This window comes from Megalops cyprinoides, chromosome 5, assembly GCF_013368585.1.
Source record: "Megalops cyprinoides isolate fMegCyp1 chromosome 5, fMegCyp1.pri, whole genome shotgun sequence".
NCBI classification, from domain to species: Eukaryota; Metazoa; Chordata; class Actinopteri; order Elopiformes; family Megalopidae; genus Megalops; species Megalops cyprinoides.
In genome coordinates, this window is record NC_050587.1 from 32,508,696 (window position 1) to 32,536,402 (window position 27,707).

The 27,707-nt window shown below is 42.7% G+C and overlaps 1 protein-coding gene and 1 long non-coding RNA gene across 2 annotated transcripts in view; one reads left to right on the plus strand and one right to left on the minus strand.

Annotated features, from left to right (window-relative positions):
• Nucleotides 1–2,427, plus strand: part of dnai1.2 (dynein, axonemal, intermediate chain 1, paralog 2) — a 33,965-nt gene extending 31,538 nt beyond the window's left edge. Inside the window, exon 19 of the mRNA XM_036529244.1 lies at nt 2,284–2,427. Coding sequence (XP_036385137.1) covers nt 2,284–2,388 — 105 coding nt within the window. The 3' untranslated portion in view covers nt 2,389–2,427. The remainder of the gene's footprint in view (nt 1–2,283) is intronic.
• Nucleotides 2,428–4,955: 2,528 nt separating this feature from the next.
• On the minus strand, nt 4,956–27,689 carry LOC118778097. The gene is made up of 4 exons (XR_005004982.1): nt 27,512–27,689; nt 10,780–10,881; nt 6,154–6,208; nt 4,956–5,236 (listed from the first exon to the last, which is right to left on the minus strand). It is a non-coding gene; the product is annotated as an uncharacterized LOC118778097 (long non-coding RNA).
• Nucleotides 27,690–27,707: the final 18 nt, after the last annotated feature.

The following is a 27,707-nucleotide window of genomic DNA, read 5'->3' on the forward strand; positions in this document are numbered from 1 at the left end:
AGTGTTGAGCCTTTGAAAAATAATGGCATTAAAACCAACCAGCCGTATATGACTTTAATGCAGTAATGGCACTTTCACTGAGAATCACGGTGATTCACTTAAGTTGGGCGAATCCAAAATGTGACTGTTTTACCCTTGGTGAAGAAAAAGATAACATGTAGGAGAGGAGAGTACCTTGTCGCTCAATATTATCAAATCGATTCGCCTCACTCGATCGATCATGATTTTGCTGCAACAAATAACCACATCGTTACACAGTCTTTGCCCTTTGATCTGAATTAGTCCCCAGTTCTCCCCCTAGTGTGCCTGATAGATAAAGATCCAGGTAGTGAGGTTAATGCAGTCTACATGGATGGTCAGAGCCATGCACCTCTCTGCAGAGTCCCGGGGTACTTGCCAAGCACAGCGACCGCAGAGCCATGTCACCTTGAAAACGTCACCCTGTGCTTCTGTGATGCAGAAGGTGCTGTAGCGCGCTCATGATATGGAGTCTAGACTACTTCCGCTTCTGCGGTGGCTTTTGTGACAACAGCCTTGAGGAAAGTGCCTTTTCCAATGCGGCATTCTCGTTCAGAGGGAAATTACTTTTTCAGCACATTAGCTTTCAGTTTGATCCATCCGTAGATGGGGGTTGAATCTATAAATAGCTGCAGCCTTGTGCTATTGTATTCTAAACCTTTTGAAGAATCAGATCGGTGCGTATTTCTGCAGTGGTGTTATGTGATGAATTTGTAAATGGCAAAGCTTTCAAAACTGAGCGCAAAGAGATTTATTGTGATTCTGTTAATATGCATGCTCCTTGTCAGAGACTGTCCCAATTGTCATTATGAGTACATTTTAGTTTGTTGTTTGCGCACAAATAGTGAAGATATTACATTTAAAACATGTGATATTTCACAGTAGTATCAAAGAGTGAATGTGTCTTTGACCCTGTTTTTTTGTAGTCAGTGAAGCCTACCTGCCTACCTGCAGAATCTTTTTTCAAATAAAGCCCGTAGTTTTACAACCCTACAAACTGTTTTACAACCCTATTGCTCACAACCTATTACATTAATAGGCTCCCTTAAATTTGAAGTAGATAATCCAAAGGAAATTTATTACCACATTGCTCCACTCCTGTTTCACTGGCCCAACACTTGAAGAGGAATATAAAAAGCTGAAGAGAGGAGGTATCGTTAGGGTTGCCACCTTTTCAACAAGCCAAAACCGGACACCCCCATGCAATAACACACTTAAAGTCAATGAACTGACCACATGATTTTATTGCTTGTTTTTTCCCCCAGAGAGAATATTGCAAAAACTGGACAAATGACAGTCATAACCGGACACCCGGACATATAGCCTGAGAACCGGACTGTCTGGGTTAAAACCGGCTGGGTGGCAACCCTAGGTATCATTCATATAAAGAAATTTTTTTGAGTTTTATGATTTCTAGGAGAAAAGAGTGTTTGATGTATAAATGTATACTAAATCAAAGCACAGCACAAACAGGGCACTTTCAAGGTTGATTTTGAAATTCTATGACAGGAAGTGTAAGACTTTTATGTAGCTTCAAAACCAGAAATCCTGGTATCTCTATGCCTGAGCAGCAGTGCTGGAACAGGGGGTGTAGTACTGCTGTTGCTCCTTTGAGCTGTAAGGAGTGTATAGGTACAGGCTTATGCTTGGCAAATAAATAATGTAGTGCAACATTATGTTATCATAAATACATATAAAATAATACACTAAGACTCATTAAAACTGCTGATCATTTGTAGATATGTAAGTCACTGAAACACACATACAAGTACATATGTATACACAAGACTCGGGAGGAGAATTTTCAGACAATCCCTACACAATTAACCAAAATGAGACTGGATTCATCCACAATTGTAAAGATCCCACTTCCTGTTTGTGTCATCTGTTCATGGCATCCCTTCTCCACTTCACCCTGACCCCCCCCCCCCCCCACCCTTTATTTTTTCATTTCTATGATGCCAAAATGGGGGGTTAACAACCTTGGCCTGTGGCCAGGGGGCAATCCCTTCTTCAGACTCCATGACAAAAAATAGGTACCGCCATACCCACATCACTAGCAATGTTTCTGCTATGAATGCACTGAAATTTTTATCTACTGAATGTGCTGTTGTACGTGTGTGTGTGTGTGTGCGCGTGCATGCATCCATGCGTGTCCTGTGTGTGGGTGTGTGGGCAGCCATTGTTTCAGAGGCAGTGAATCGTCTCCCCTCTCAGCAGCGCGCGCGGCGTGGTGATTAACCGCTCCGCTCGCCTCTTCCACAGGAGAAGAAGGGCCAGGAAGTGCCCAAGGGCCCCGAGGTGGAGATCGCTAAGATGGAGAAGCTGCTGAGTTTACTGAGAGAGCCCAGCGGCAATACCCACATCTGAGCGAGACAGCGCAGACAAAGAGGTGTCCCTCGCTCTCTCCCGAACATCACATAACAAAATTTTTTTAAAAATCAACAACCATGTGAGCTTTAAATGATTTTTTTTATTATTCTTTCTTGAAATTTAACAAAAAATAAATTAATACAAATTATGTGTTTAATGCTGTTTGGCTGTATATATATATATATATATATATATATATATATATATTTTTTTTTTTTAAAAAGGACAATAAAACCTTTTTTTCCCCCACACAGCTTTCCTTTGTTTTGTCACTTTGCATCATAAATCCAACAGTTTCCAAGAACTGAGAAGCAAATTCTAGCTACTGCTCAAAATAGTGTGTGAATGGGTGTATGTGTGTGTGTGTGTGTGTGTGTGTGTGCGTGTGTATGTGCTTTTGTGTACTGAGTACAGGGTAGAATGAGATTCGGTATGATAGTTCATTTGTGGTGTTGTGGGCTCGGTTATTGTTCCTGTCGAGAAAACTCATAAGCTCCTAATGAATGATACTGCTACATTACAGCAATGTCGATGTTACCCTTCAGCTGGTCAGTGTAGCTTAATGCAGAACAGCTGTTGATTTGGCATTGTATGAAACAGACTCAGCAGTGCTGATAGTGTCTAAACATGAAGTCCCAAAAAATGAAGCTGGATGTTTAATTGCCTATGTCAGCAACATACACAAGTATTACACTACTCATGAGTTCATTAGAAGAAAGTATGAGATAAATGTTGACTATGCTGTCTTTAGGTTATAAGTTTGTGGTTTAATGGAAATACAACATGGCAGAACATTTGATGTCCACATGTAATTACCATTTCTTTTGAGGACTTCAAAAAGGTGAGTCTTTTCTTCTCCATCAGTATAATCATGTACACTTTAGAAGCTACAAAATGATCTTTCCAGCTGTCACATGGTGGCATGTGACCAATTTTCCAACTTAAAACATCCAACCCCTGGGTAACTCATTGAGACATCCCTTTAACCAAAAAGCACTTCAGAAGAACTCAAACATTCTTTTGATTAATTATTGCAGATTTAGGCGTATTTTTAGAGCCGTTTACCACTGTATGAGTTGTCATATTAACAGAGGTGAACAGGCTACCAGATGGACCATATCAACTGGGACACTAAGAGCTTAGTCAATTTTCTTCTCCACTCCACTGCGTTCAGGCTGGAAATTCCTAAGAAGGAATGACCATGAAATAGTCTGCAAAGCCCCCACCAATCCCCCTAAAATTGCTTTTTTGAAGGATTTGGAAGATAGATCCTATTTGAAAAAAAGGTTGGCAAATCAAGCACAAGCCTGCAAATATGTTGGCTGGCTTATCTTACTTCATGTTGCACATAGTCCATCCATGCCTAGATACAACCCTAATGGTGTGGGTGCATGTGTTTGGTGGAGACGTGGAGATAAGTAGACATTTCAGAATGGTTCAGCTTTTGCTTTGCGGGGGTCTAATTCAAAAGTGCCCAGGATGTGTGAACACACACACGTCCAAGTCTACATTGGATTCGACGTGTGAATGCAATGCGTCGTGCATTGCATTCACACAATTAGAGCCGCGTCACAGAAGACGTGTATCACTCATTCCCACTCTGTTCTGTGAGGAATTTCCAGGTCCTTGGAGACAGGCTGCTAATTCGCTGATCCAAGAGTGCTGTCTCACACAGACACGCACAGGCGGACAAGAAATCCAGGCGGTGTTTGCGAGGCTGGGGGTGCTTCCCTGGTGGTGAGACAGACTACAGCCCAGCTTGGTCCTGAATGGCTCCCAACCTCCACTCATCACCCTAATCATTCATCAGACGCCATGCAGTGGCAATAGCAGTTAAGGCGTCAGTAGGTACTTGTGTGCGTTCTTCTGCTGATCTGACCCTGCAGCCAACACTGGCGCCCTCTCCTGGCTGGAGGGCACTTTGCAGGCCTTGTAAAGGACTATGAAGAGGATGAGGATCAGCACGGCCACCAGTGAGTTGCAGACGATGGCCACTACGGCCGCCGTGGACAACCCGCTGGCCATCCCAGACTCCATGACCAGAGCACTTCCTCTGTCCTGCCAAGAGAGGGGAGAGCACAGTGGGGACTGCAAACAGCAAGGGGCGCTAATGTGTATCTGATCTGATGAAGCGTTTCACACGCTGGGTCCGAGTATCCAACAAGCAGGAAGGAGGACTCTGGTATCAAGGCAAGTTTGGTTCAAAGAATCCTTGTCTGCACGCATCCATCACAGGCAAGGGTGGGACACCGCAGGTGACGTCTCCCTTCTCCCTCTCACACGCCGTGATCCGGCCCTGTGTAGTTTCCCTGAATGCACACCCCATGCAGAAATGTAGCTCTACTCCTTCCCTTTGCCATTCTCAGGTCCATGAAAAGCATCCATACTTAAGATTTCATAAAACCAATGACCCATTTATCAAAGTTTTTACAGTTATATGCACAGTGCGGTCATGAGTTGCATCATTTTCACTGGAATGTATTCTGCTGGGGATTCAGTGTTATTTATTATTTATCCATAAATCCTTGCACTCTGGAAGACAGAGTGTAGAGTCTGGGAGTTCAGATCCTGGATGGAACACCTTGTTTTTTTTGTCCCTTTGACCAAGGTATTTTAATCAAACAGCTTCAGTAAATATCAAATTGCATAAAATTTGTAACATGTAGGCTTGAAATTGTGATTCTCCCTTGCATATGGACATCTGCTACTGAGATGACTCATGGAGGGGCCCGGGAAGCTGTCCCCAGTTTGGGCCCAGACGTGTGATCCAAATGTATGAACGACAGCCTTCACATTCGGAGGTGCCGTTCTCAGTGTGAATGCAGATCCGGGCTCCCCGGGCTACCTGAGAAAAAAAAAAGAAAAAAACAGAAGAGGGAAATTAATCAAATCTGCTCGCAGTCGGTCTGAAACGGCAATGAAATGCGTAGTGACCTCTAACGAAGTGCCAACCAGAGGAGGCAGAAACCATCTCTTACATGCCAGCGTAGCCCAATTAATCTGACCTCTGAACAGCAGAGTGCAATTAAAGCGAGGGCTTTCTCTGGCTCTCCAAGCCACTCCAAGCACTGATTCACCGCTCCTGCGGAGTGCGGCACATTGGGTAATTAGATCTCTGTGCAGAAAAACAAGAACGAGGTCGCTAAAAGCAGAAACCCCATTCAAATGTTCTTTTAATCAACAATGACGTAGCCCGGTTTGGCTCAAGTCACACTTCATTTGCTTAAAGTTATTATGTAAATGTGGAGCCAATCAGTTCTTCCATTTCCATTTTAAACTGCGCTCTAATAATTAAAAAACACATTTAATTAATTAAAACAATGCATAGAAGTATTACATATTACAGGAAGCTCAAGTTGTGTACCCATTTTTCAATCTGCATTATGATCAGCATATAGCGAATTTGTCTAGGGCACAGAAAATTGAGAAATGCCATAACATTCACTTTTCACACTCATTCACTTTCAGCTGAGCATGTTCCATGTTCCATGAGTTCTCATTCTCGAGCATTTTCTGTGGCATGAAAGACCCTTATCTTTTTCAAGACACGCACCTTCGGATGGTGACGTTTCTCGCTCGAATGTAATTTTACCATCTGTTCAGTAAGTAAAATCTATTTAATGATTCAAAGACGAGGCCCGTTCTCCAGCTTCTCCCATAGAGACAATCAGCCTGCCATATGCCAACGTTCTGGATCCTGCATAAAAATTTTGATTGAAATGCTAATGCCATCTCTTATATCTTCTTAAATGCAAAAATTACCATAATGCATGAATTTTCATGGATGGCTGGAGTGGTCACCGTTATCGGCGTGGATCTGCAGGGAGAGATGAAATCGCACCAGTTCTGTGGAGGCGCACCACTGAGTTAAATGCATGCATAGACCTAGGCTTCCAAGACCTGTGCCACACAGGGGAAAAGTGCTTCCCGGTTTAGGCATACAATAACCGCTTGCTATCTATGGAAAGCAGCACCACCACAACCTCTGCATATCCAACAACTTTAGGACAAACCAATAACAGAAGACATTTTTTGTACTCAAAATGGACAGAAGTGAAAATGTGCAGCTGCATCAGGTATGTTTAGAGTTTAGTAAGCTCTCTGTCAAGCTGTGTATTTTGTCCTTTTCATGCTTTTGTGAGGTCTGGCGAGTCACTTAAAAACAACAACACAAAAACGCTTACTAAACTGGACCATCTTATGACACTTAATGAACTGGATCCATTGAACCACTTGTGCAACTGCAAGCAATGTTTGACGGTGGATGTCACTGCCCAGGCTAATGTGCAAGAATGCCCAGGGGTAAATATCCATTTATCACTGCTGTGATCTTTCCAAGGGTTGCTTCACTTCAGCACCTCCCAGTTACTGAAACTAATCAAAGAAAAAAACAAAGGACAAGTTTCCCTGATACACATTACTGTCATTTAGCATATGCTCTTATCCGGGATGACTTACATGGGTTACAGTTTTTATATGTTATCCATTTATAGAGCTGAATATTTACTGAGCCAAGTGTGGGTTGAGTACCTTGCCCAAGGGTACAGCAGCACAGCCCCAGTGGGGAACTGAACCAGCAACCTTTCAGTTACGAGTGCTTCTCCTTACCATTATGCTACACTGCCACCCCGTGCGAGAGGACCATGGACACAGACGACCAGTGGCCATCAGGAAACACCATAAGGGACAAGGATCATTTTAGGGGAAAAGAGGGTTTGTTTATTTCAGTGACGGTGGAGATAGATGGATGGATGGGGCGATGGGGGCAAGGGCACCCCCTGGTGGGGGTGACACACACCCTCCCAGGCTGCTCCGGGCGCATACCGCTCACCGGGGGAATCGCCCTACATTTCCCCCTCCTCCAATAGCGATGCATCACAATGCCCGAGTGAGAGGAAACAGCATTAATTATTTACTCAAAGCTTAGTGGGAGAGACGCTGTGTGCGCTGCACTTGGGCTGTATGTGTGTGTGTGTGTGTCTGTGTCTGTATATGTGTGCACGCATGGAGGCACATATACATAACAATATATGAAGAATACGTCAACAACAATAATTCATGGGCAACAAAATAATTTAAATGACCTTGACATATGGTGGAATACATTTTTAAAAAAAATCATTCTCTTTTACAAATGACTGGGTGCTCAAAGATAATGGCAAACATAAAGGTGTTAATTATGCGTGGCATAATTAGGATAGGATCCAGAGCTATACGAAACACTTAGGCTTATTGTATGTGCACGCAGGAGTGGAGCTAAACTTAGATCCTTTCTTCTGTGTGCGCCAGAGGCGGTGAACGCAGGGTGCCTTTATTTCACGAGGGATTAGATATTGTCATGGTCTTTTCTATCCTGAAATCCCCAAGGAGGAGCATTTTTTTTTTTTTTTTTGCACCCTCGTCAGAATACCACTGGGAGAACTGATGCCAAAATAAAGGGAAAACGACACATTCGCTTTTTTGTTTACCTGCTGTGGTCTCTCCCTTTTGGAAAATCCCTTCTTTTTGCCCGGGAGCTCACGGCCATGCATCTGTGGAAGATTCGTTCCATGTTTGGCCACGTCATTAGAGCTCAGACTAGCCTGGAGCAGCACTTCCACTCACCCACCTGAGCTGTAAGTTAGCAGCACCTCAGGCAAGCTGTAGGCGTTTACAGAGCACCAAACGGACCGGGGCTTGTAACCTAAAGGTTGCCAGATCGATTCACCAACGGAGAGCTGCTGTTGACCCTTTAGGCAAGATACTTAGCCAGAGCTGCCCCGATAAATATCCAGCAGTATAAATGAATGTCATATAAAAAACTTAAGAGTTGTGCAAGCCACTGTGGATAAGTCAATGTCAATGTTTTGCAAGATTTTTTTTTTTTTTTTTTGCTTCACTTCAAGGTCCACTGAATCTGAGCAGCGTGTTCTAGAACAACTCAGAGTGGTGAAAGAGGAGAATGCTGATGACGAATCACTGTTCACAAAGAAATGACACCTTCCTTGAAGGAGGCCTTGAGTAGAATACATTGGATATCACGGTCTATTTTAAGTCACAGCATGTAAATAACATATACTTGTGTAACAATGTTCAGTCACATTTTACACTAGACATACATTCATAGACCATAATAAGACACACTTGCCACCTCTGGAACAAGAAAGTCCTGCTTATAGACTAATAAAATACGCATTGTTAAATGTAATGCAACTGATGTAGAGTGTGTGTAAAATCTTTATAGAGTATATGTGTCACTCCTTGCCAGTCATGATGAATGCTTGATAAAACAGTAATGCCATGGTCAATATGGCATTATGCATGCTTTGTGAAAGCCTTATGAAAGTCCATTTAATGTTAGGCATGACAAAACACTGCAGGCTGCTTGTGGCAACTGACTTCAGCTGTGGAGAGATCAGTTACGCGGGTCACATCGGAGTCTGATCAATGGCTGGCTTGTGAGAAATGACAGAGCGCAGAGCAGTCACTGGCACGCCATGTAACGTGCCACCGGCACGGGACTGGCATGCCATGATGAACAGAACACTGAGTCTCTCATCATGAGAGGGAGGCTGCTCGCACGGCAAATGACATAAGCCCCGCAGCCCTGCTGCCCACCACGGCTTCCACGGGAGACCGCGATTTGCATAACCGCCATCGTGAGCGCTTTTAAAAATGAAATTACGTCCCTCTGCGCCTGTCAGCACTCGACCGCTTCCCCCCCCCCGTCCACCGGAGTGACACGGTGTTCTCCCGTGCCTTTGTCACGCAGAACGGTCCAGAGGACGGTCCACTGCTTCTCCGGATCTCAGGGTTTGAAGGGGCAGTTAGGGACCGTGCTGAAGGGAGAGAGGTACAAGGCGCTCTCCTCTGTCTCATGTTGTGGCCCCTTATACAGTGATCAACAGGGCCAGCAGACAGATGCCTGACCCCTGTGTTACAGCCAAGCCCTGATCACATGGTGATACAGAATGACAATGACAGAGAAGAGGCAGGCTAATCCTATCCCTGTGCAGTCAGACACACACACCCAAAATGAACAGTTGCGACAACAACAGTGTCAACAACCTCGGCCCATGGCAAGATGTGACCCCTCCCTTAGACTCCAAGCAAAAGACCAATACCCCAATAGACTCATTGAAAGCAACGTTTATGATTTTATTAAAAATGCTTATCCACGGAGCTGCAATTATACAAGCTGACCATGCTGTCCCATGAGATGGTGAAAAATAGAGCTGTTTGTAATGCACAAACACACATGCACACGTGCACAGCGAAATACGCAGCCCTTGGACGATGAACTTAATTAAGTATGCCTCCTTCACAGCAACAGTCAGTGATTCGCTAAGGCAACTGAATGGTTAGTTTTAAGTGGTAGGCAGTAAGGGGAGGGCGAAGTGCTGGAGAACTAAACCTCTCCGTCTCCCAACTATGCCTTCAATTATCACAACTTAGAAAATGCAAGATCCTTTCCGAGGCTCGTGTTCTGGGGTCCGCCCGAGCCCTACCCTCATCACAAAAATTCCCTGCCCTCTTTGGTCTGCTAGGGAAGTGAGAGAGGGGGCCCCTGATATGCTGAAACGTTCCACGTGTCCCTGTATGGAGGGACACAAAATGACACAGTATGCCGAGTCCACATAACGGGGCTCCTTCCGGCCGGAGTGGCGTCTCAGCTGAAAAGGATGTCAGAAGCGATATTAACCGCGCTGAGAGAAAGGGAGCATGTGTAATTATGCAGAGCTCGCAGAGATATCCGCGCCGAGGCTGAGCTATATTTTACAAACACGGCTGTCAAGTGGTACAATGGCTCTCCCATTTGCTCGTGGCACAAAGGATGCAACATTGTGAATTATTTCTGAGGCTCTCTGAGAACTATTTTTGGTGAGAGCTGGGTTCTGGGTGGTTTACTTTATTGTGCACATGTGAGAACCAAATGTTCTTAGAATTCTTTTATGGCAGAAAGCTATTTAGAGGCAGACTGAATTCATTCTCGTTTACCAGCTGCACTGTTCAGAGCCCTGTATTATGGTAAAGCTCATATTGTGGACATAACTGTGAAAACTTTTGATTCTTCCTTACACAAGGAAGACAAAAAAAATACTGTAACCACTTCCGTTGAGCTCATCTTAGCAGCGGTGGGGATATGGTTTGAAAATGGAGTGCGGAAACAACTCTTGGCCTAGGTGACACTATACCTGGGAGGTAAAGCGAGGACTTCAAAAACCACCACCACCTTGGTCTGTAGCTGAAGTCAGGCTAATGTAAGCCTGAGTACAGCTACTGAAGCTACAGTACAGTATGGCAGCTCATCTTTTTTAGCTCAAATGCCATCCGCAACATACTGGGCCACGGATTGCATCCCACAGTCCACACGGAACCGTGTAATGAAAACGGGCACATAAATCAAACCTTAACACGCCATAGAGCACCTCCATCCGGAACATTCCGTCAGGCTGTCAGGTCAATGTTTTGCAGTGCAGTTTCTCCTCACCATTGCTCACATCTGTTTCTCTGTGCGGAAAAAACAAAATCCTAATCAAGCGGTTTTCAAGACGAAGACGAAAAAAGAAGAAGAAGAAGAAGAAGAAGCAGCCTGAAATTTAAGAATGCATGTGAGGGGCTTGTCCTGCCTGTGGAGGGGGAGGTGAGCTCAGAAGGCGTATATTAATTTGCAATAGAAAATCAATGTTTGTGTGACCATCTCTTAGCTAGCGACGTGCCCTGGGTGCTTATCGCCCCTTCTTTTCTCACATGAAAGGCTTTTTAAGGACAGGGTCTTTCAAGGTGACGTTAGTCCAACACATAGGGATTAGAAGAATATTTCTCTCATGCATCATTTCTAGCAAGCCATCCTCACGTTGCTACAGCTGAGCAATGGTGGTGTTGAAACATAGGCCCCTTTGTCATGTCATGCATTTACTCACATGTCCAGATCTCACAAAATATGATTACACTCATAATGTTGTGCATTTTGGCTTATCTAAACTGGTAGCCTTCCAAATATAGAATGTAACATGAATGCTTGCTTCAGTTGTTCGAAGAAGACCTCTGAACAACTGCCATGATCACAAGTCCAAACCAAGCAATTAATGGTCTCTTCAGGAAGCATCTGCATCTGAACTTAACTTTGACTTACAAATAAATATTAGTGTTACTTTTATTAACACCTGGACTTATCTGAAAGTCAACGTTGCAGTCAAAAGATGCACCGCTGTTCCCTCGTCACTCCACACAGTACAGCTATATACAATTGCTTTTTCTTCTCTCTTTCAATCAAATTCAAAACTATGATGCATGATGCCCTCACTCCTTTAATTCCAGACTGAGTTCAGATGTGCAGAGATGCATGGAGGCAAAGATCACCCCCAAATATACAGAACACATGCTTTATTTTGCTGTTGTAGTTAACATCTTTCCATGTTGTATTGTGAAAATGTTTCAGTTTTCCTCTAAAACTAGTGCAATTCTGCTCATGTTCCTGCTTCATTATTCCCGGCCGTGGCAAACAGGCCTACCCTTTGGTGTCGATACAATAACACAACAATAACGCCGTTAAGTGCTCCATCCTTTAGAAGCCATAGGTCCACTGGGACATGCATGCTGTGACTCAATAAGTCTGACAAATGAACCAGCCCCTCTTTCTGAGTCAAGCAGAACCTCGAAGAGCTGAAATAACAACCACACCGCGTATCCAAAACACAGCACATAAACCTGATCTGTGAGGCCCGTCCAAAAGGCAACCTTTTTGTTTACATGCAAATGTATGTCACAGGGAACACACCGTCCCGTTTATGAGCGCAGAGCACCGGAAGGGCTAACTCCCAGTCATTTTCTTAGCCACACTCCATGTTATTAGTGAGAAAGCGGGAAAAAGGTCAAACCCTAACAGGGGGAAAGAGAATGAATGCTGAAACATATCAACCTTCAGTGAATTCAATTCTGTGCAGCGGACCCTGGCAAACACTCTTAATGAAAAGCCTTTCCCACTCAGGATTAACTTTCAGCCCTTTCCTCCAAAGTTATAAAGTTTGAAGACCCCCGATGCAGACATTTATTTTTCCCATTGACTTAAGTATCTTATCCTCATTTATATCCTCACTTAAGAATCATCGCCGATATGTATATGTATAAGCGTAATTATGATACTCCCTGGAGTATCAGCTCCAGACAGTGCTGGCTTGCACTTTATTCTCTCAGCCAGATGGAAACACAGAGTCTATGCTTCTTAGTATGCTTTGTTCCCTATTATTTATGCACTAAGCTGTGCATTAGCTCTCCGCTCAAAGGAGCTTAAAAGTCACAGAGACACCCCAGCCGCTATTACCAGGTGCCTAATGCAGTGGGATTATAACTGGCTTTGAGGGTGAACCGGTCCCACGAATATTCAACACTGTCTGAACTGTTACTACATTTAAGAATGTGGAAGCATAATTGCTGACAGGGAAAATACCACTAGGTGACAGAAGTGTGCGTTTGCGGGGGGGGGGGGGGGGGGATACACCTTCCATCGCTGTCCGACTGCCAGGCCGGTTTGTGGACAGGTGACAGCCTGTGGTACGGTGACTGACACGACCGCCATGAGCTGAGTTGTCTGTCGCGACAAGCGTGGAGCTCAAAATACATGACCGTGCGACTGCAGCGTCAGCATGCGGAACAGAAAGTACAGTTCCCCCGTTCCCAGGAGAGGAGCGTGTGAACGGACCAGTGCCCCTGCCGCCAGCAAGTGGGCGTGAATGATAAGCGACACTGCCAAGCCACTGGGCTTTGCGCCAAGGGCTCCCCGAGCTGACTGGCAGACAGCTAGTCTATCCGTCATGTGAAATGGACGCCCGCCTCACCTGCGGGAATGCGGTCGGGCCGGCTCGGCCGCTCCAGCAAGGGAGGCTGGATTATGCGCGACTCCGGAGCGAAAGTGGCACAGGGTTGATCTGGAGAGGAGGAGACAGGAGTGACTAGCATGGAAAAAGAGCACAGCCATGCACTCAGGGGACATTCTGAGTGCGCGTGTTGGTTTGCCCTTTTTTCTGACCTTCCTGCAAGCTGGTTGTTTTTGTTAGAACAGAGGAATATTATACGATATGAAACAAACAGATACATTATTATTATTATTATTATTAGTAGTAGTAGTAGTAGTAGTAATTATCATCATAATAATGTACTGACAATTTATTAATAATTATCGATCATCATTGTCATCATCATCATGACAAATACTCAAATAACTGCCACAATTCAAATAATGTTGCACCATAAAGCTTTTAGTATGCTACCACATCCTTAGATTTAAAACACTTCTTTTCTGCTTTGAGCCGAACTGCGAAAGGCCAATGTGAACTGTAAAACATTAAAGCATTCCCGAATATCACAGGCAACAAACAGCGCCCTGAGCACCCTTCCAGCTTTCGCAGGCAGCGCCGATAAGGAGACAAAGCAAGTGTCACTCTCTGCAAGCACAAAGTAACCACACAGTGGAAGTGATTCACCAAAGAGAGTGGGCTCACACAAGCGGCTCTTTCTGCAATACCCCAGTTATGCCCACAACAGACTTGCAGCCATGTCCTCTCTGACCTCTCAAACTCTCTGATTACTTAAATTGAAAAATTTCGGCCTTTTCAGAAGTAGTTGGATTATTTTCGAGGCTGGCTTTGGGACACCGTCGAATATGCTGGGCATAATAAAGAGATTCAAATCTCGGTAATGAATTCAGCGTCTCTGAGAAACACAGGCCATTGAACTCTCAGTACTGCAATAGCAGTTTTGGGGGGGGGGGGTGAGCTGGCTACCATGCTGCTTTTCGTCATTCTTTTGGTCCAAGGCCTTTAGGAAGTCAAGCCAAGCACAGCTTGAACTGGGCAGTCCCCCTCGTAACAATCTCAGAATTAGAGAAAAATAACAAGTCAGATGGACACATAACAACCCACCCGACCCACTGAAGTTCTCCATTAACTCCATCTAGTGAAGCCTCTCAAATCCGATCCTTCTAACTGAATAACTAATCCCCACCCTTACCATCACACTTTATTTAGTTTGTGCATTCCTTTATCTGATATGCCTCAAGTTGTATTAAATAAATAGTGTCCACTCTGGTCCCCTCCACTGAGACGGAAACATTAGTCTGTCAGTGTTCTTTAGTGTCACAACAGTGCTGTGCATCGTAGTAGGTAGATAAAATGATAAAAAGTACATTAGTAGGTACTTTTTATCTTCAGCTGCCTTTTTATGTTTATTTTACGTGGATCTTGACAGCTGTTTTTTTTCAAAATGCATTGATGTATTAATTCATCCATTAATTTAATAAGCTACTGCTTGGATGCAAGTTTGTAGAAGAAGTTGTTTTACCAAAAGTCTATTTAATTTGTTTCACAATGGTTGCAGAAACAATAAGCTGCGTAATATTATCATGGTTTGCCATCTCCACTATGTTTACATTCAGGATTAAATGTGAATGGCACACCACAGAATGGCTGCAAAAGTTCCCTCCAGCTGCAGAACAAATTACCTGACCGGAAACATACAAAGCAAAAAAAAGAGAGAGACAGAGTGGGGGCAGGGCTGCGCGGAGAATGTGACGGTATGCTTTTGCTCTCATTCTGGTTGTATGGGGGCGAAATTTGCTCTGATTGGGCACGGCTTTACGGAAGAAACGGGTAATGTAATGCAACATCAAACTATATCGATATAAAGGGTGTTGTCTCATCCTATATCTCGTTTGAAAATATATCGATATACCTTAAAAAGTCGATACCCCGCCCAGCCCTACTATGTAATAGCACAATTACACCAGGAGAAGGTAACTGACTCCTGCATCCTGCAACCATGCCTGCACACTGAGAAAATGTTTCCCACAAAAGACCGCCACCAACAGCCTCCCCCTCGCAGTGCGGTAATGACCACCAGACAGATGAAAGAACACTGAGAATAGCCACAGTGGCGCATCCCCTGCAGAGAGAGGGTGAGTGATGAGTGTGTGCTGTCTGCCCCCCCCCAACCCCCCGGCAGAATGCAACTCAGCAGCAAAACTGATGAGTAATGCCACCGGTAATTTAAAAGCGCTTTCACGCGGGGACCTGCTTCTGGACAGGAGGTAATTCGCTAACAACCAGAATCTGTAATCTGAAATTCTGCAGTTTCACACCAAATCGTCACAAGAGGAGGTGGCCTCGGGCTGAGATGAAAGAGGCGATGATGTGCGTTACTGCCTCCGTGTGCATAACCGTGTCCCTCACTGAGCCAATTGGTTTGTTAAATCCAAGACCTACTAAGGAGCGAACCTGATGTTGGACCTGAACAGAGAGATTTAACACTTTGTTGGCATTTCTGTGTGCCACACTGTAGTTACTCCCCATGTATACAGTACTTAAAATTTCAATATCTGAATATATCAAATCAATCAAGTAATGTTGCCACCCAACAGTTTGTCTTTTGAAAACTAGCATTACGGAAAAATGCAGTCAATATGTATTTAGGGATGGAGAAACTCATTTACACTCCTTGTAACCTCCAGTGGTCAAATTAATGGGAGAGGCTGTAGAATAGACACATTTAATCTAACCAGTAACTTTAAGGCATTGTGATAAATAAATGTCAATAACATGTTGCTGCCTGGGTTTTATTAGTTTTTCAACACAGATGAACAACTCTGCAAGCTCCCCAAACACTGTAAATGAAATCGAGTACCATGAAACACTCAAACAGCATTTCCACAAACTGTTTCCCCCTGCATTATTAGTATAGAAGGTCCCCTATAATAGAGTATGCCCTACGCAATAGGCATGGGTCACAATCCTTACAATTCCAAGACAGAGCCACATTTCATTTGCATTCGTCAGACAGCCCTGAAGCCTTCAAAGCATGCCAAATCGATCAGTGAAATATTACACAGTTTGACTGCTCTAAATTGGATTGTAGCAATGTTGCACGCATCAGTTTGGATGTATTCCTGCTTTGGGGAAAAATGAAATTGATGAATATGTAAAAAGGGTGCTTCAATAGCTGGGGCACTAATGAGCAGCACAGATGTGTGCTATCGTAATTCTGAGAAGAAATCATAATCCACTACCGGTTCAAACAGCAGCATTGTCGGTAATGAAGACGAAGAAGGGCGGCAGGAGGCAGGATAAGACTCAGCAGGAGTTAACATCATTTTGCTATGCTAAGTGCTAAAAACACCGCCGCCACTATCAGGGTTACAGAATTACAAAGAAATAGAAGGGATAATATAGACACCGCGAGAAGCATGAAAATAAACAGAACCAAAATAATTACGTTTCATATTGCCGCTAACCGTGGCAGCTGCCGAGTGGCGGGATTTCATTTCCATACTTATCGTTCTGATCGATCAAATTTTATTCAGCGTAGCGTTTCCATTAAAAAAAAAAAAAACGTGGGCATATGCTGCTTGAGTGCACATTAAATCAGACAGTTATGTGATGTCTGATGCGGAGTGGGATGGCTTGTCTCTTGGAGGAACAGCACACGGTCATAATGGAGTGAAATGCAGTTTCATAAAATGCCCCCAGATATAGCAAAACACCTGCAGGCTGCTCCTGCCTGTGTCGCTTTCTAATTTAATTAAACCAGAGGCTTTCATTTTCAGCTGCAAGGAAGGCAAAACTGCCAGCCCATCAGTTATCTGTGCAGTTCTCAGATGTCCTCATCTCTCTCAATTGCATTTCTTCCAAACAAAAAAAATAAAGATTGATAGCAATTGATGCACCTTTTTTTCATGCTGCTGAGGTGTGAAAGATTTAGAGTTAGATTTTTCCACTATGTTATTTCTTTGTATCTGAGGATGCTTTTAACCGTGGCCACTTTCAGAGATTTGCTTCCCACCTGGAATTTATGCCCAGAACATTCTGCAGCATATCCACTGCCACAGCCCCATCCATATACACCATTCAGTTTCCACAGTAATTTCCCTTACAGCACCACCATTTAATTGTGGTTGAGCTGCAGCATGGTGGGTAGAACCAGAATCCTCCTAAGGATAGGAGTTGTACTGTAATAGAGACTGTTAGAGAGGTTGCGGGTTCAAATCAAAGGTTGGGTGTTACTTCTGTGATTTTGCTCCAGCTACTCTGCTTGAACGTGTTAAATGTTGTTGTAAGCATCCGGCTGTATAAGTGATTGATGCGTCCCGGTGTAAGCTATGTAAGTCTTCCTGGACAAGACTGTCTGCTAAGCAAATAAACAGTCTTAATAACAGCACTTTGCAGTGGCCCCTGAGAAGGGCTGTCCGTAGTTTAGACCTGAATCATTATCTACAACTGCCACAAGGGGACCAAACTGTTTAACTACCAAGCCAAACTAGAGCGGGCAGATGATAGCATTGGCCAGAAGTGATCATTATAACACAGCACTGTTATAAAGGGGTTTGTAATTATTATTACTTTTTTAGGATCAGATAAGATAGTTGTCAATGTACATGTCTAAACAGTATGAATAAAAGATCAATAAAAGGCACTCAGCATTCCCTGGTCCTGGGCAATCGCTGTTCATACTAGATGTTGTTCCAAATGCTTTTTAAAAACTTGGGTTTGCCTCAGCTGCCACTTCAGCACTGACCAGTATTTGCCATTTATTAGCAGTTAATCAACTGTCATTTTTGTTTTTTTTTTTTTTGTCATAGAAACTTGTGTTTGTGCTAAAAACAACATAGAAGGAAAAAGTGTTTATTTACATATTGTGTTAGCATCTGCAGGTATTTCAAATTTAAGTTGATGTTCAATTAATTATTCAACAGCCAATAATGGTTCATTGAACAGCTAGTAATTTGATCAAACAAGCGTAATCCTTGGCACTATAATCCCCTTTTTAATGGCACACATTAGCAGCCTGAGCTGCACTGCACTTTTCTGTTAATACAACTTCCAAAACATTTTTTTTCTTTTTCAAAGGATAGACAGCTGGGAGCTGTCCAGGGACATCAACTCCAGATCAGTATTCAATTAGGAGTTCAAGCCAACCTCATCAATTAAGAGCTTAGCTGGAATGAAGGGCAGAACACAGTGTGTGTTCCCAGGATCCGGGGCTGGGAAATGCTGCATTAGGAGACTGAGAATGCTGCGAAGATGGAGACAGGATCCGTCTCCTGAATGCTAATAATCACAAGCTAATCCTTATTCAGTTTCGGAACATTAAGGACATCAAAAGCCTTTGGGCCCACCAGCCATGCACAAAGTAGCTGGTCTTCACAAGGAAGATTTATATGTGCTGGGTATGTCCAACAAAACATTTTTTCTTTGAGAACAACTCAAAGAGCCCAGTAAATATTCACCCTTGGGTGAGCCATGCAGCCATGCGGTTGACTAAGCGATAAATAATAATTAATAAAATCCCCTGCACATAATTCCAGCAAATTCCACACAGTGATATCTTCAGTAATCAGATCTATAGTGTTATTGGAAAACCATCCAAAAGAGTGTAAAGATGCAGTTTTGAAAAAGCCTCAAGGTGAAAAGAAACACTTTCACTTGCTTTCTGTTGACAGTGCAAAAGATAATTATTGGCCCCAAACTCCAAAAGCAACGGACTGTGCAGTTGGGCAGGTGTCTCACGTCAGTCACCAGAATAAATGGGCCAGAACGCTCTTGAGTGCTGTGGTTTAGACAAGCTGGCAAGAGCAAGCTGCCACAGATTTGCTGAGTGTGACAGTTTGGAGCAAAACCAACTGTTCTCCATTTCCCAAAACAGCGTCCCCTAATAGAGAATTGAGTCCTTCTTCATTCAATCTCCACTGGAAAGGAAGTTTTGGGATTTAGGCTGTCATTTGGGCCAATTAACTCCTGGTGTCTGGTTGGCTGGACACGGATCTGTTAGGAATGTAGTCCAGCTTCCTGAGCATGACACAGTGACCAAGCCTTTCTCATGAATGCACTATCACACACTGTTGTGCTGAAAGGAGATTCCAGGGAAGTCAGGGAAGTCATGCAATTCGATAATAGACTAATCAGTAGAACCTCACTGCCAGTGAAATAGAAGGAAAAATGATTTTAAAAAAAGCTTATCAAGCTCAATCAAGGTTGTAATGCTCAGAAGAGAATTTCCAGAGAGTTCACAGTAATTAGCGCCTGCCGCCCACCACCTACACACCACTGGGAGTCTTCAATACAGGCAATGACCACCCAAGTTACAGTTAGCTTCAGGGATTGGGAGGGGGGGCGCGTGATTACAACCAGCCAGGCCTGTTACATGAGAAATCTGACATTTAAGGCAGGGAGACAGAGAGACAGAGAGAAAGAAAGAGCTACGCATGTGGGGCTGTGAATATTCTACTCTAATCCAATCAGGTTCAGACAATTCATCACTCAACAATAAAATCAGGAAGAAATTAAGAGACCAAAAAAAAAACGAAAAGGCTGTGAAGGCTGGGCTTTTCCCTTCAAGGTAAATCACTTTACAGTCAACGCTTCGGCTAAGAGCAGGAGCAGCCACAGTGGCCGTTAACCCTCCACTAGACCCCGGCTCTTTCCCCATCTACTTTCGCAGCGCCATATTTACTGCAAAAATTGATCGGGCAATGGAAATGTGCAGTTCAGCTGCTGTTCAGGAAATGAGGAGAAAAGGCTGTAGGTCATGCTACAATGTCTGAACCACCCACTCAGCGAGGACCTGCTCAATTTTCCATTTTCTGGTTTCAGTTCCCAAAATCAACTATTTGAATTTTTAAAAAATTTTAATGTACCCTCCATCCCCACATGTATTCTAATCATGGTATAAGTGGTTTCAGCAACAGTGATACGTATCAGGGGTGAACCTCAATACTCCTGGTGTGTGACAACCTAGCAGCAGTGGTGTTTCCTGAATATTTTGGATGGCTGGGCATGGCATAGAAACTTGTGTTTGTGTTTCAGGCTTCTCTGAATGGTGAAATTCGGTGTGCACATGGTCAGGTGCTTTCCTCTCAGCCAATAACTAATCCATTTATCTAATCACCCCATGTTTTCTTCAACAAGGGAGCTAAACTTTCATAAGACTGAAGCTGAAAGAGACAGTGATCCCTTCAGCATCTCTGCCTCCATTCGTGCCTCTTCTCTCTGGCGGAATGTAAAATGCAAGCTGGGCTTTGTTTGTTTCATTACCAAAGTATTGGTCAAATTTCAAATCAGGCAGTTGTATAGCTTCAATTAAATTCAAGTAAAGCTCCTTGGTGTGTATTCCTACTGTAGTAAAGGTGAGAAACAACTTGTTTGTTTACAAAATTGTGGATGAATCATTCTTAAGTAATTAAGGGTTATGATGCCTCAAAAAGTAGTAGCATTTCTCAAACTTCTGGACCAGGGTTGCAAACCCCCTGATGTCTGAAACGGTTACTGATCTTTTCTTTACACCCCTTGAATGTCACTGTCATGGTGATTTTTCTGCACACTGCACAGAATATAGACATAAACACAACCATAAATAAGATACTTGTAAGTTACTCGCAAAACACGGGCCGTTTTGCTTTGAAATGCAATTCACTGCAAGATACGAGATCTGTACTATTCATGTCAGTCTTTCAAAGCTTGTAGTATCTGAAAGCTGAGGTTCTATCTGAGAACCGTTTGTGCCACATGCCACATAAAATAATGAAATCATAAATCAGTTGTCATGTACAAGCAGCAGATATCTCCATGAAAAATAATATAACGCATCCATGCTGCTGTCATACATAAATAAGAATACCCATGGTTTACATTTGTCAGAGTAAATCAGCAATATGCTCCTTTGCTAATGGGTCTAAAATACCAACACAACTTGGTTAAACTTGACAGACTGCCAGTTCAGCACAAACTGACATTTTAGTAAGATTCAGGAGCAAGAAAGACTTCACTGAGAAAAGAGGGAATTGGCTTTTCAAAAAATGAATGACTGGCCTTTGAAACAACTTTGTGTTTTGATGTACAGGAGTTTTTCCTCAGTCATTGCCACCAGCTTCATCCTCCCAGCTTGTCAAACTAGGGACAGGATGAACGAATGCCAAACTGCAATACTGGTGCTCACTATTTCTGCTTGCCCCAAAATATATTTTACTGATACCTTGTGCATCCCCCGCTTCTGTGATGAGTTCAGTGCTGTCCTAAAATATACTCTGCAAGTGATCCTGTTGTTTTCTGTTCATGTCCAGCTATCCCATTAGTCTGACCAGTCAGACCGTAAAATCTTCAAACACTGTAAAAGCCATCTTTACTTAACTGAGCCTTAAGAGTAGATCCGTGGATTAAAGTCACACTGGTGCTTCGTGTATATTCTGTTATTATTTATATGCTATCATTGAATGCTTTTATCCTGAAGTGCATTCCATTACATTGCTGGCATTTAGCAGATGCTCTTATCCAGAGCAACTTACATAGATTACTTTTTTTTTTAAAAATGTTACCCATTTATGCAGCTGGATATTTTACTGGGGAAATTCTGGGTTAAGTACCTTGCCCAAGGGTACAACAGCAGTGCCCCAGCAGGGAACTGAGCCGGTAACCTTCTGGTTATGAGTCCTGCTCCTTTACCACTATGCTACACTGGCACCCCCATGAAAAAATCCAGATAATTACTAACCAAACATTGGGCCAAAATCCAGTTCCATTTGGTAAGAAAGGCTGGAACATTTGAGCTCATGTGACTGACATCACAAAAACGGTCCCTTAACAGCAGTCTAATTGTTCCTGAGATGAAAAGAGCAATTCACACCCTTTTTCCTATGGGGAATCTGTTAGGACCGACTGCATGGATAATTTCCATATTCAACACCTCCTTTATTTTCATTTGAATGATAATGGGTGGAACAAGACTAATACAGAAAAGAAAAACTAATACATTTTATTACATGCATGGAATTATTAATCAAAACATCTTTATGGAAGCCCATTGACTGAAGAGCAGGCTCTAATGCTAATGGAGTGAATTACCATTCAACATGGTCGTGTGTGACTGTGAAAATGTACTCTAATCTATGCGACCTTTGATTCCACCAAAAGCCACATATATTCTGGCCTGATGGCTGAGCTGTTATGTCATTATTTTTTTCTGAGTGACTTGAGCAAATGTGGTCTTGGGGTCAGAGTCCAGATCTTTGATAGGCAAACACAACAGTTTCATCACCTGTAAGTCAGCATGACCATTTCTGTTAGGGAGAAGAGATTGCGTTCGTCCTTTTGTGGGCTTTTTGTGTGTTTCTCTAATTCTCTGGCGGAGAATAATTCAAGGGGGAACACAAGAGCTTTTTTTCTGTACACTTTTCATTGGCAAAAACCTAATCAAGATCATGAGCAATGTGGCTCTTTGTGTTCTCGAACTCCTCCAGTGCCACCACACCAAAATGAAAATAATACAAAAATAATAAAACTAACAAACTTTCCATCATGCAGCACAATGCAATACACCCCATTGCAATGCAATGCAATAATACACAGCAACAAGAATGCAACCAAAACTAAAAAAAAAAAAAAACCCACATGAAAAGACATTAAGCTCACAAATAAAACACCAAATGCTTCAAACACTATTACAAGTAGTATATCCACCCATCTAGTTTTACTTTTAATTAGAATTAACAATGTACTATAAAGCAGCTTCTCCTGGAATTTTCTTCCTAGGACACTCTCTTCCTCTGCAGAGAGTAAAATTACCCCAACCTCTAGTGAACTGAATTCAGTTTTAACTACCAGAAATGCACAACCACTTTAATCTTTTTTTATCATTTACTGATTTATTTATGAGCGCTAAGATAACTCTTTCCTCCACTTCAAGCCAGCCACTACACACTGAAAGGACACTGCTGTAAGACAACACAAATGGGCACAAATATGGCAGGGGCCTTCAGTTTTTCTTGTCCATGTGGCATGCAGGATTTAAGCCGGTATTTCAATTGCTATCTTCCAGGTGTCACTGTAGGCACTCAATTATCAATAGCTTTTAAACAACTGACACACTACCCCGACCTAATTATACCTAATTGGCTAATTGTGATGTTCTTTACAAAACCATCATTTGGCCTACGTGGACAATGAAAGGAAAGGAGGAACATCAAGAATGCCTACAGCAAATATCATAGCTTTGACAGAAAGAGTATCCACCGTCATTTATGATTTGACGGCGTTCGTCAGTGCAAATATTCCCCCATGGTCTCCTTTGACCGACAATTACACCTCTGCTGCTGAATTTTGTAAGCTCTGAAGTGAAATTGTTAATCCCATTTACCATTTTGACAGACAAAAACACCCAGACGTGTCATTTACAGAGAACACTATCAGCCTTGCTCCACCCTTAAAAGGTTTCATATTGGTCCATTGTTCAAGTTCACCCTTTTGCTTATTATGTCACAGAAGCTATTTACAGTTACAGAAAAGCACTCACCACTAGGGATGCCTCAAGGCCTCTGTTTGAAATCAAAGACGACATACTCAGTTAGCAATGTCTATGATTGTTACGGAAAGTCTGTAACACGGACTAACAGGTTACAAAAACTGAGCAAGCTTATGGAAGACAATGGCTTTATCGGCGTACAGAAGCCTTTCACTATTCTGTGATTCTGAGTCTGTGATATTCAATACATCAAATGGTGCATAGCTGCTATCAGATACACAACAACACAAATTATGCAATTTTACAGACATTCCAAATTAGTATTGCTCTTCAACACCCTGTTAATATTTAGGCCCAAAATTAATCTTGTACCTAAAGTACAAAATTAGTTTTGAATTAATTTATTGTTGTTGAATTATTGTTTTATTTCTGAGCTGTAATGTGCTGCACACTATCGCTTACAAAATTCATTGCAAAATCACCCAACTCAAATATTCATTATAGAGCATGCCAGTTTAGTGGAATTTTCAGGGGTAAAATATGAAATGCCATCTCAATTTTGCGGTTGTTTTTAATGGTGTGTGTGTGTGTGTTTGTGGCCGACAATGCCACGCATACAGTATGTTAAAGGCATACATAATGACATTGTCTGAGGCTTGTTGCTAACTTGCCCCTGCACAACATTTCACACACATTCACACTGTCCAAGGTTCTAAACAGTTGCCTGAACTCAACTTGTTTTGTGCTTAATTAGTGGTAATTAATTCATCAACCTAGATGATTGTGGAGGTGCAACTGGATAATTGTTTAACAAGTGTCTTGAAAAAAAAGGCTGTATTGACCTCTTGGTGTTGGAGGGCTAAAGTGCACACAAGAAAACAAGATGAGAAAAAGCGAGGGCTCTACGCGTAACATGTAAACACGGTCGGATGCTGACGAATTACGATATGACACTCTGCACAGCATGGAAGCTCATCAAAAAGACACTGTGAAAGTTCAGCTGAGGCATCGCACTTAAGTGCTCATAACATTGCAAAAACCGGGATTGACCAGATATGTGCAGCCTATTTAGCTTTGTTGTACTTTTCAGCAATGCAAGCAGGAGAAAACAGCAATGGCAGTGTCCTCGAGAGACCATTATAGTGTAAATTCAGGCAGGCGCATTAACCTTTGAAGAAAGTAAAGGGACTTTTCAATGAGGCACTATTTTATCTTGATAAAATAGATGCTAGCCATTTTCTCAAGTGAGCAATGAGCATCCAGGTGTCATTGAGCTGCCACTGACAGGTGATACTGTTAATTAGACCTAAACATAACGCTCAATTTGATGTTCACACATGTTAATATGATATTCTCAAGTTAAACACGCCTGAGCCAAAGTCTCCGCAGGAAACTGAGCACAAGCAGATCAGATCAGGTACCCAACACTATGGAGGTGTCACTGAACACAACTAAACATGTCTGCCTTTTATATCTGCTAACAACAACAGCCAAAAAATGGTTAAAGATGACCCCTTGTGAGACTGAACTAATGGGAGAGGTACATGTGCATGAATGCAGTCTACACTCTAATTCACTTCAATGACTTTCCCACCAGCAGGTGATTTTCACAGACTTTCAAATGTTTATGATAAATGATTTTATGATTGGTTATGGTAAAGAAAATGTTATCACTCAGACGATCTCATTGCTGAAAACTGGTATCAGCCCTAAATAAACCTATGTCACTTAAGTGGACACAGATGTATCTTTCGGTTTGAGGGGAAAAAAAAAGTTCTCTATTCAGCTCAGCAGGTTGAAAGCAAGAGAGCTTCTGAGTATTAAGTAACCTCGTTCTGCTCTGACTATCTGAGAAGGTGGTGTAAACTCATAAATCCATTCAGATTAGAGCTGCAACAGAGATAGTCTCAGCCTTCAGGGTAGGATTCCACTGCCAGGCACCCATTACACAAATAATCTCTGCAGCTCAGAGGTCTCTACCTGAACCTGTCCACTTCTAAGCCTCCCCTGCCTTCTGCCTTGGAGACATGAAAATGCAAGACAATATGGAGAGGGCGGTATGAGCGGTATCTTGTTTCAATATCGCCGAGGCTCTGGGTCAGTATTCAGGAAAACCGATTGTCAATCAGCCATTTAGGATATATGTGTCACAACGCAGGATCACGTTTTAAGGGCCTGTCGCTTGGAAAGTACACTTTCGAGTCACAAATGGGTTTGCTCATTACAGCAAATCGACTTCGTAATAGAAGACAGAGCAAGGGCAGGTGCTCCAATAGATCACTGAGTGACTTTCATAGTGTATGAACAGCGCACTGCATAATAGGTCTGTCCCCATTTATCATTAAAGTCTAATTAAAACAAACCCCTGTGGGATAATACGTGAATGATTTGCAGCTAACAACTTGATTAAGTCAGCGCTAATAGACACCCCCCCCCCCCCCCCCCCCCCCCAAAACACACATACACATTCTTCGAAAAACTCTATCAGCAACATGGGCTCTTCTGCCAGAAATTTTGCTAAAATTAATTAGATATATAATCTAGTAGCATTTGTATGTTCATCTACTTTCACGAATCTCTGTCTATTATACTTACCTTGTGCAATGAGTAATGCAATTAGTCGTTTGCCAGTCCCCTCAGTTATCTCACTCAGTTATCTGAATCTGAATCTGCCGAGACTAATAAAACCATAAACAATTAACTAGGGCAGAGGGTTGCCCTTCTGTGCGTATCTAAATGCTTGTCCCATATTCTGAGCTGCACCTAAAATACGGAGGGTTCCCTCTTGCTTACAAGCGCAGTGTTTCTGCACCTGTTATTCTCTCTAAGAAATAACAGTTTATTGTATTTGCCTACATTCGTTAGAACACGGTAAGAGTATGACAGACGTTACATTTACCAGACAAATCATGAAGGAAAACAAACGATCGAGGCTTTGATCGTCTGATTTATTTACAAAAAGTGACTGTCATGGAACACCGTGCCCTCGAGAGGAAACGCAGCACAAGTCGGCGCATCTAAAAATACTATCAACCATTAACGGATAATGATTGTGCACGCCAAATACTGAAACTGAAAACACTGTATATGAATAATATAAGTTCACTTGTCAAAGGTCAGCAAGTCCTTGTGACAGATTAAAGCATGACTTCCGTGCGCAAGAACAAGCAGGGGATGAGAAATGTTAAAGAAGTGGATGAACTATAATTAATGCCTGATGAGGGAGACAGCTCTGTCGGCCAGTGATTCATATTACACAATGCGCTTCCGCTTGTAAACTGACGCACAGACACAGATGTAACGGAGTTGACTCTTACGTGCGTAAATTACACGATTTTTTTTCTGCATTTGGGCGAATTGTTTACCCTACCCACTGAAGAGTCGCAATCTGAGCAGTGTAATGAGTAAACTTAGAATTTCGCTGTAGATACATCAGTATATATTTGATATTAACTAGTATCAGACTGAGAAGTTGACAGAAAATAATATTTTCGCTGCGAAAACACTTAAATTTGAGTAAGCCCACCAGCATCCTTATGTATGCCAAATATTCTACAATTGGACACAGTTTATTGATCAACAGGCGCAGCACGCAACTGCCTCTTTAGCGTATAAGATAGTTTAAGAAAAGGCTAGTTATGCATTCTGCCCGACTATATCTTCCATTCGCACAGGAAAAAAAGATGTATTATTATTCGTCAGAAATAACAAACAGCGTAGTAGTGTCATTCAACAACGGCAATAAGTTTTTCCTTAGTCAAGAACGTTTATAAACCCTCATTGGTGTAATACTATGCCGTAACCGCGTGTTTTAAACATCGACATTGATTGCCTTCTTCAAAACACAAATCTCATGCCTTACCTCCTCAGTTTGTCTGACGAAATACCATCGACTGGTACACGAACTCGGAGAAGCTCCTCATGTTCGTTTGCATCCAGTTGAGAATCACCGATCCGTGAAACAATCTGAAAACAAACAAAAACCGAAGCAATGAAGACTCGCCACCTCCCTTTTTTTCGCTGTGACCGTCGAAGCTGGCTTTCCGATCCTTCACAGT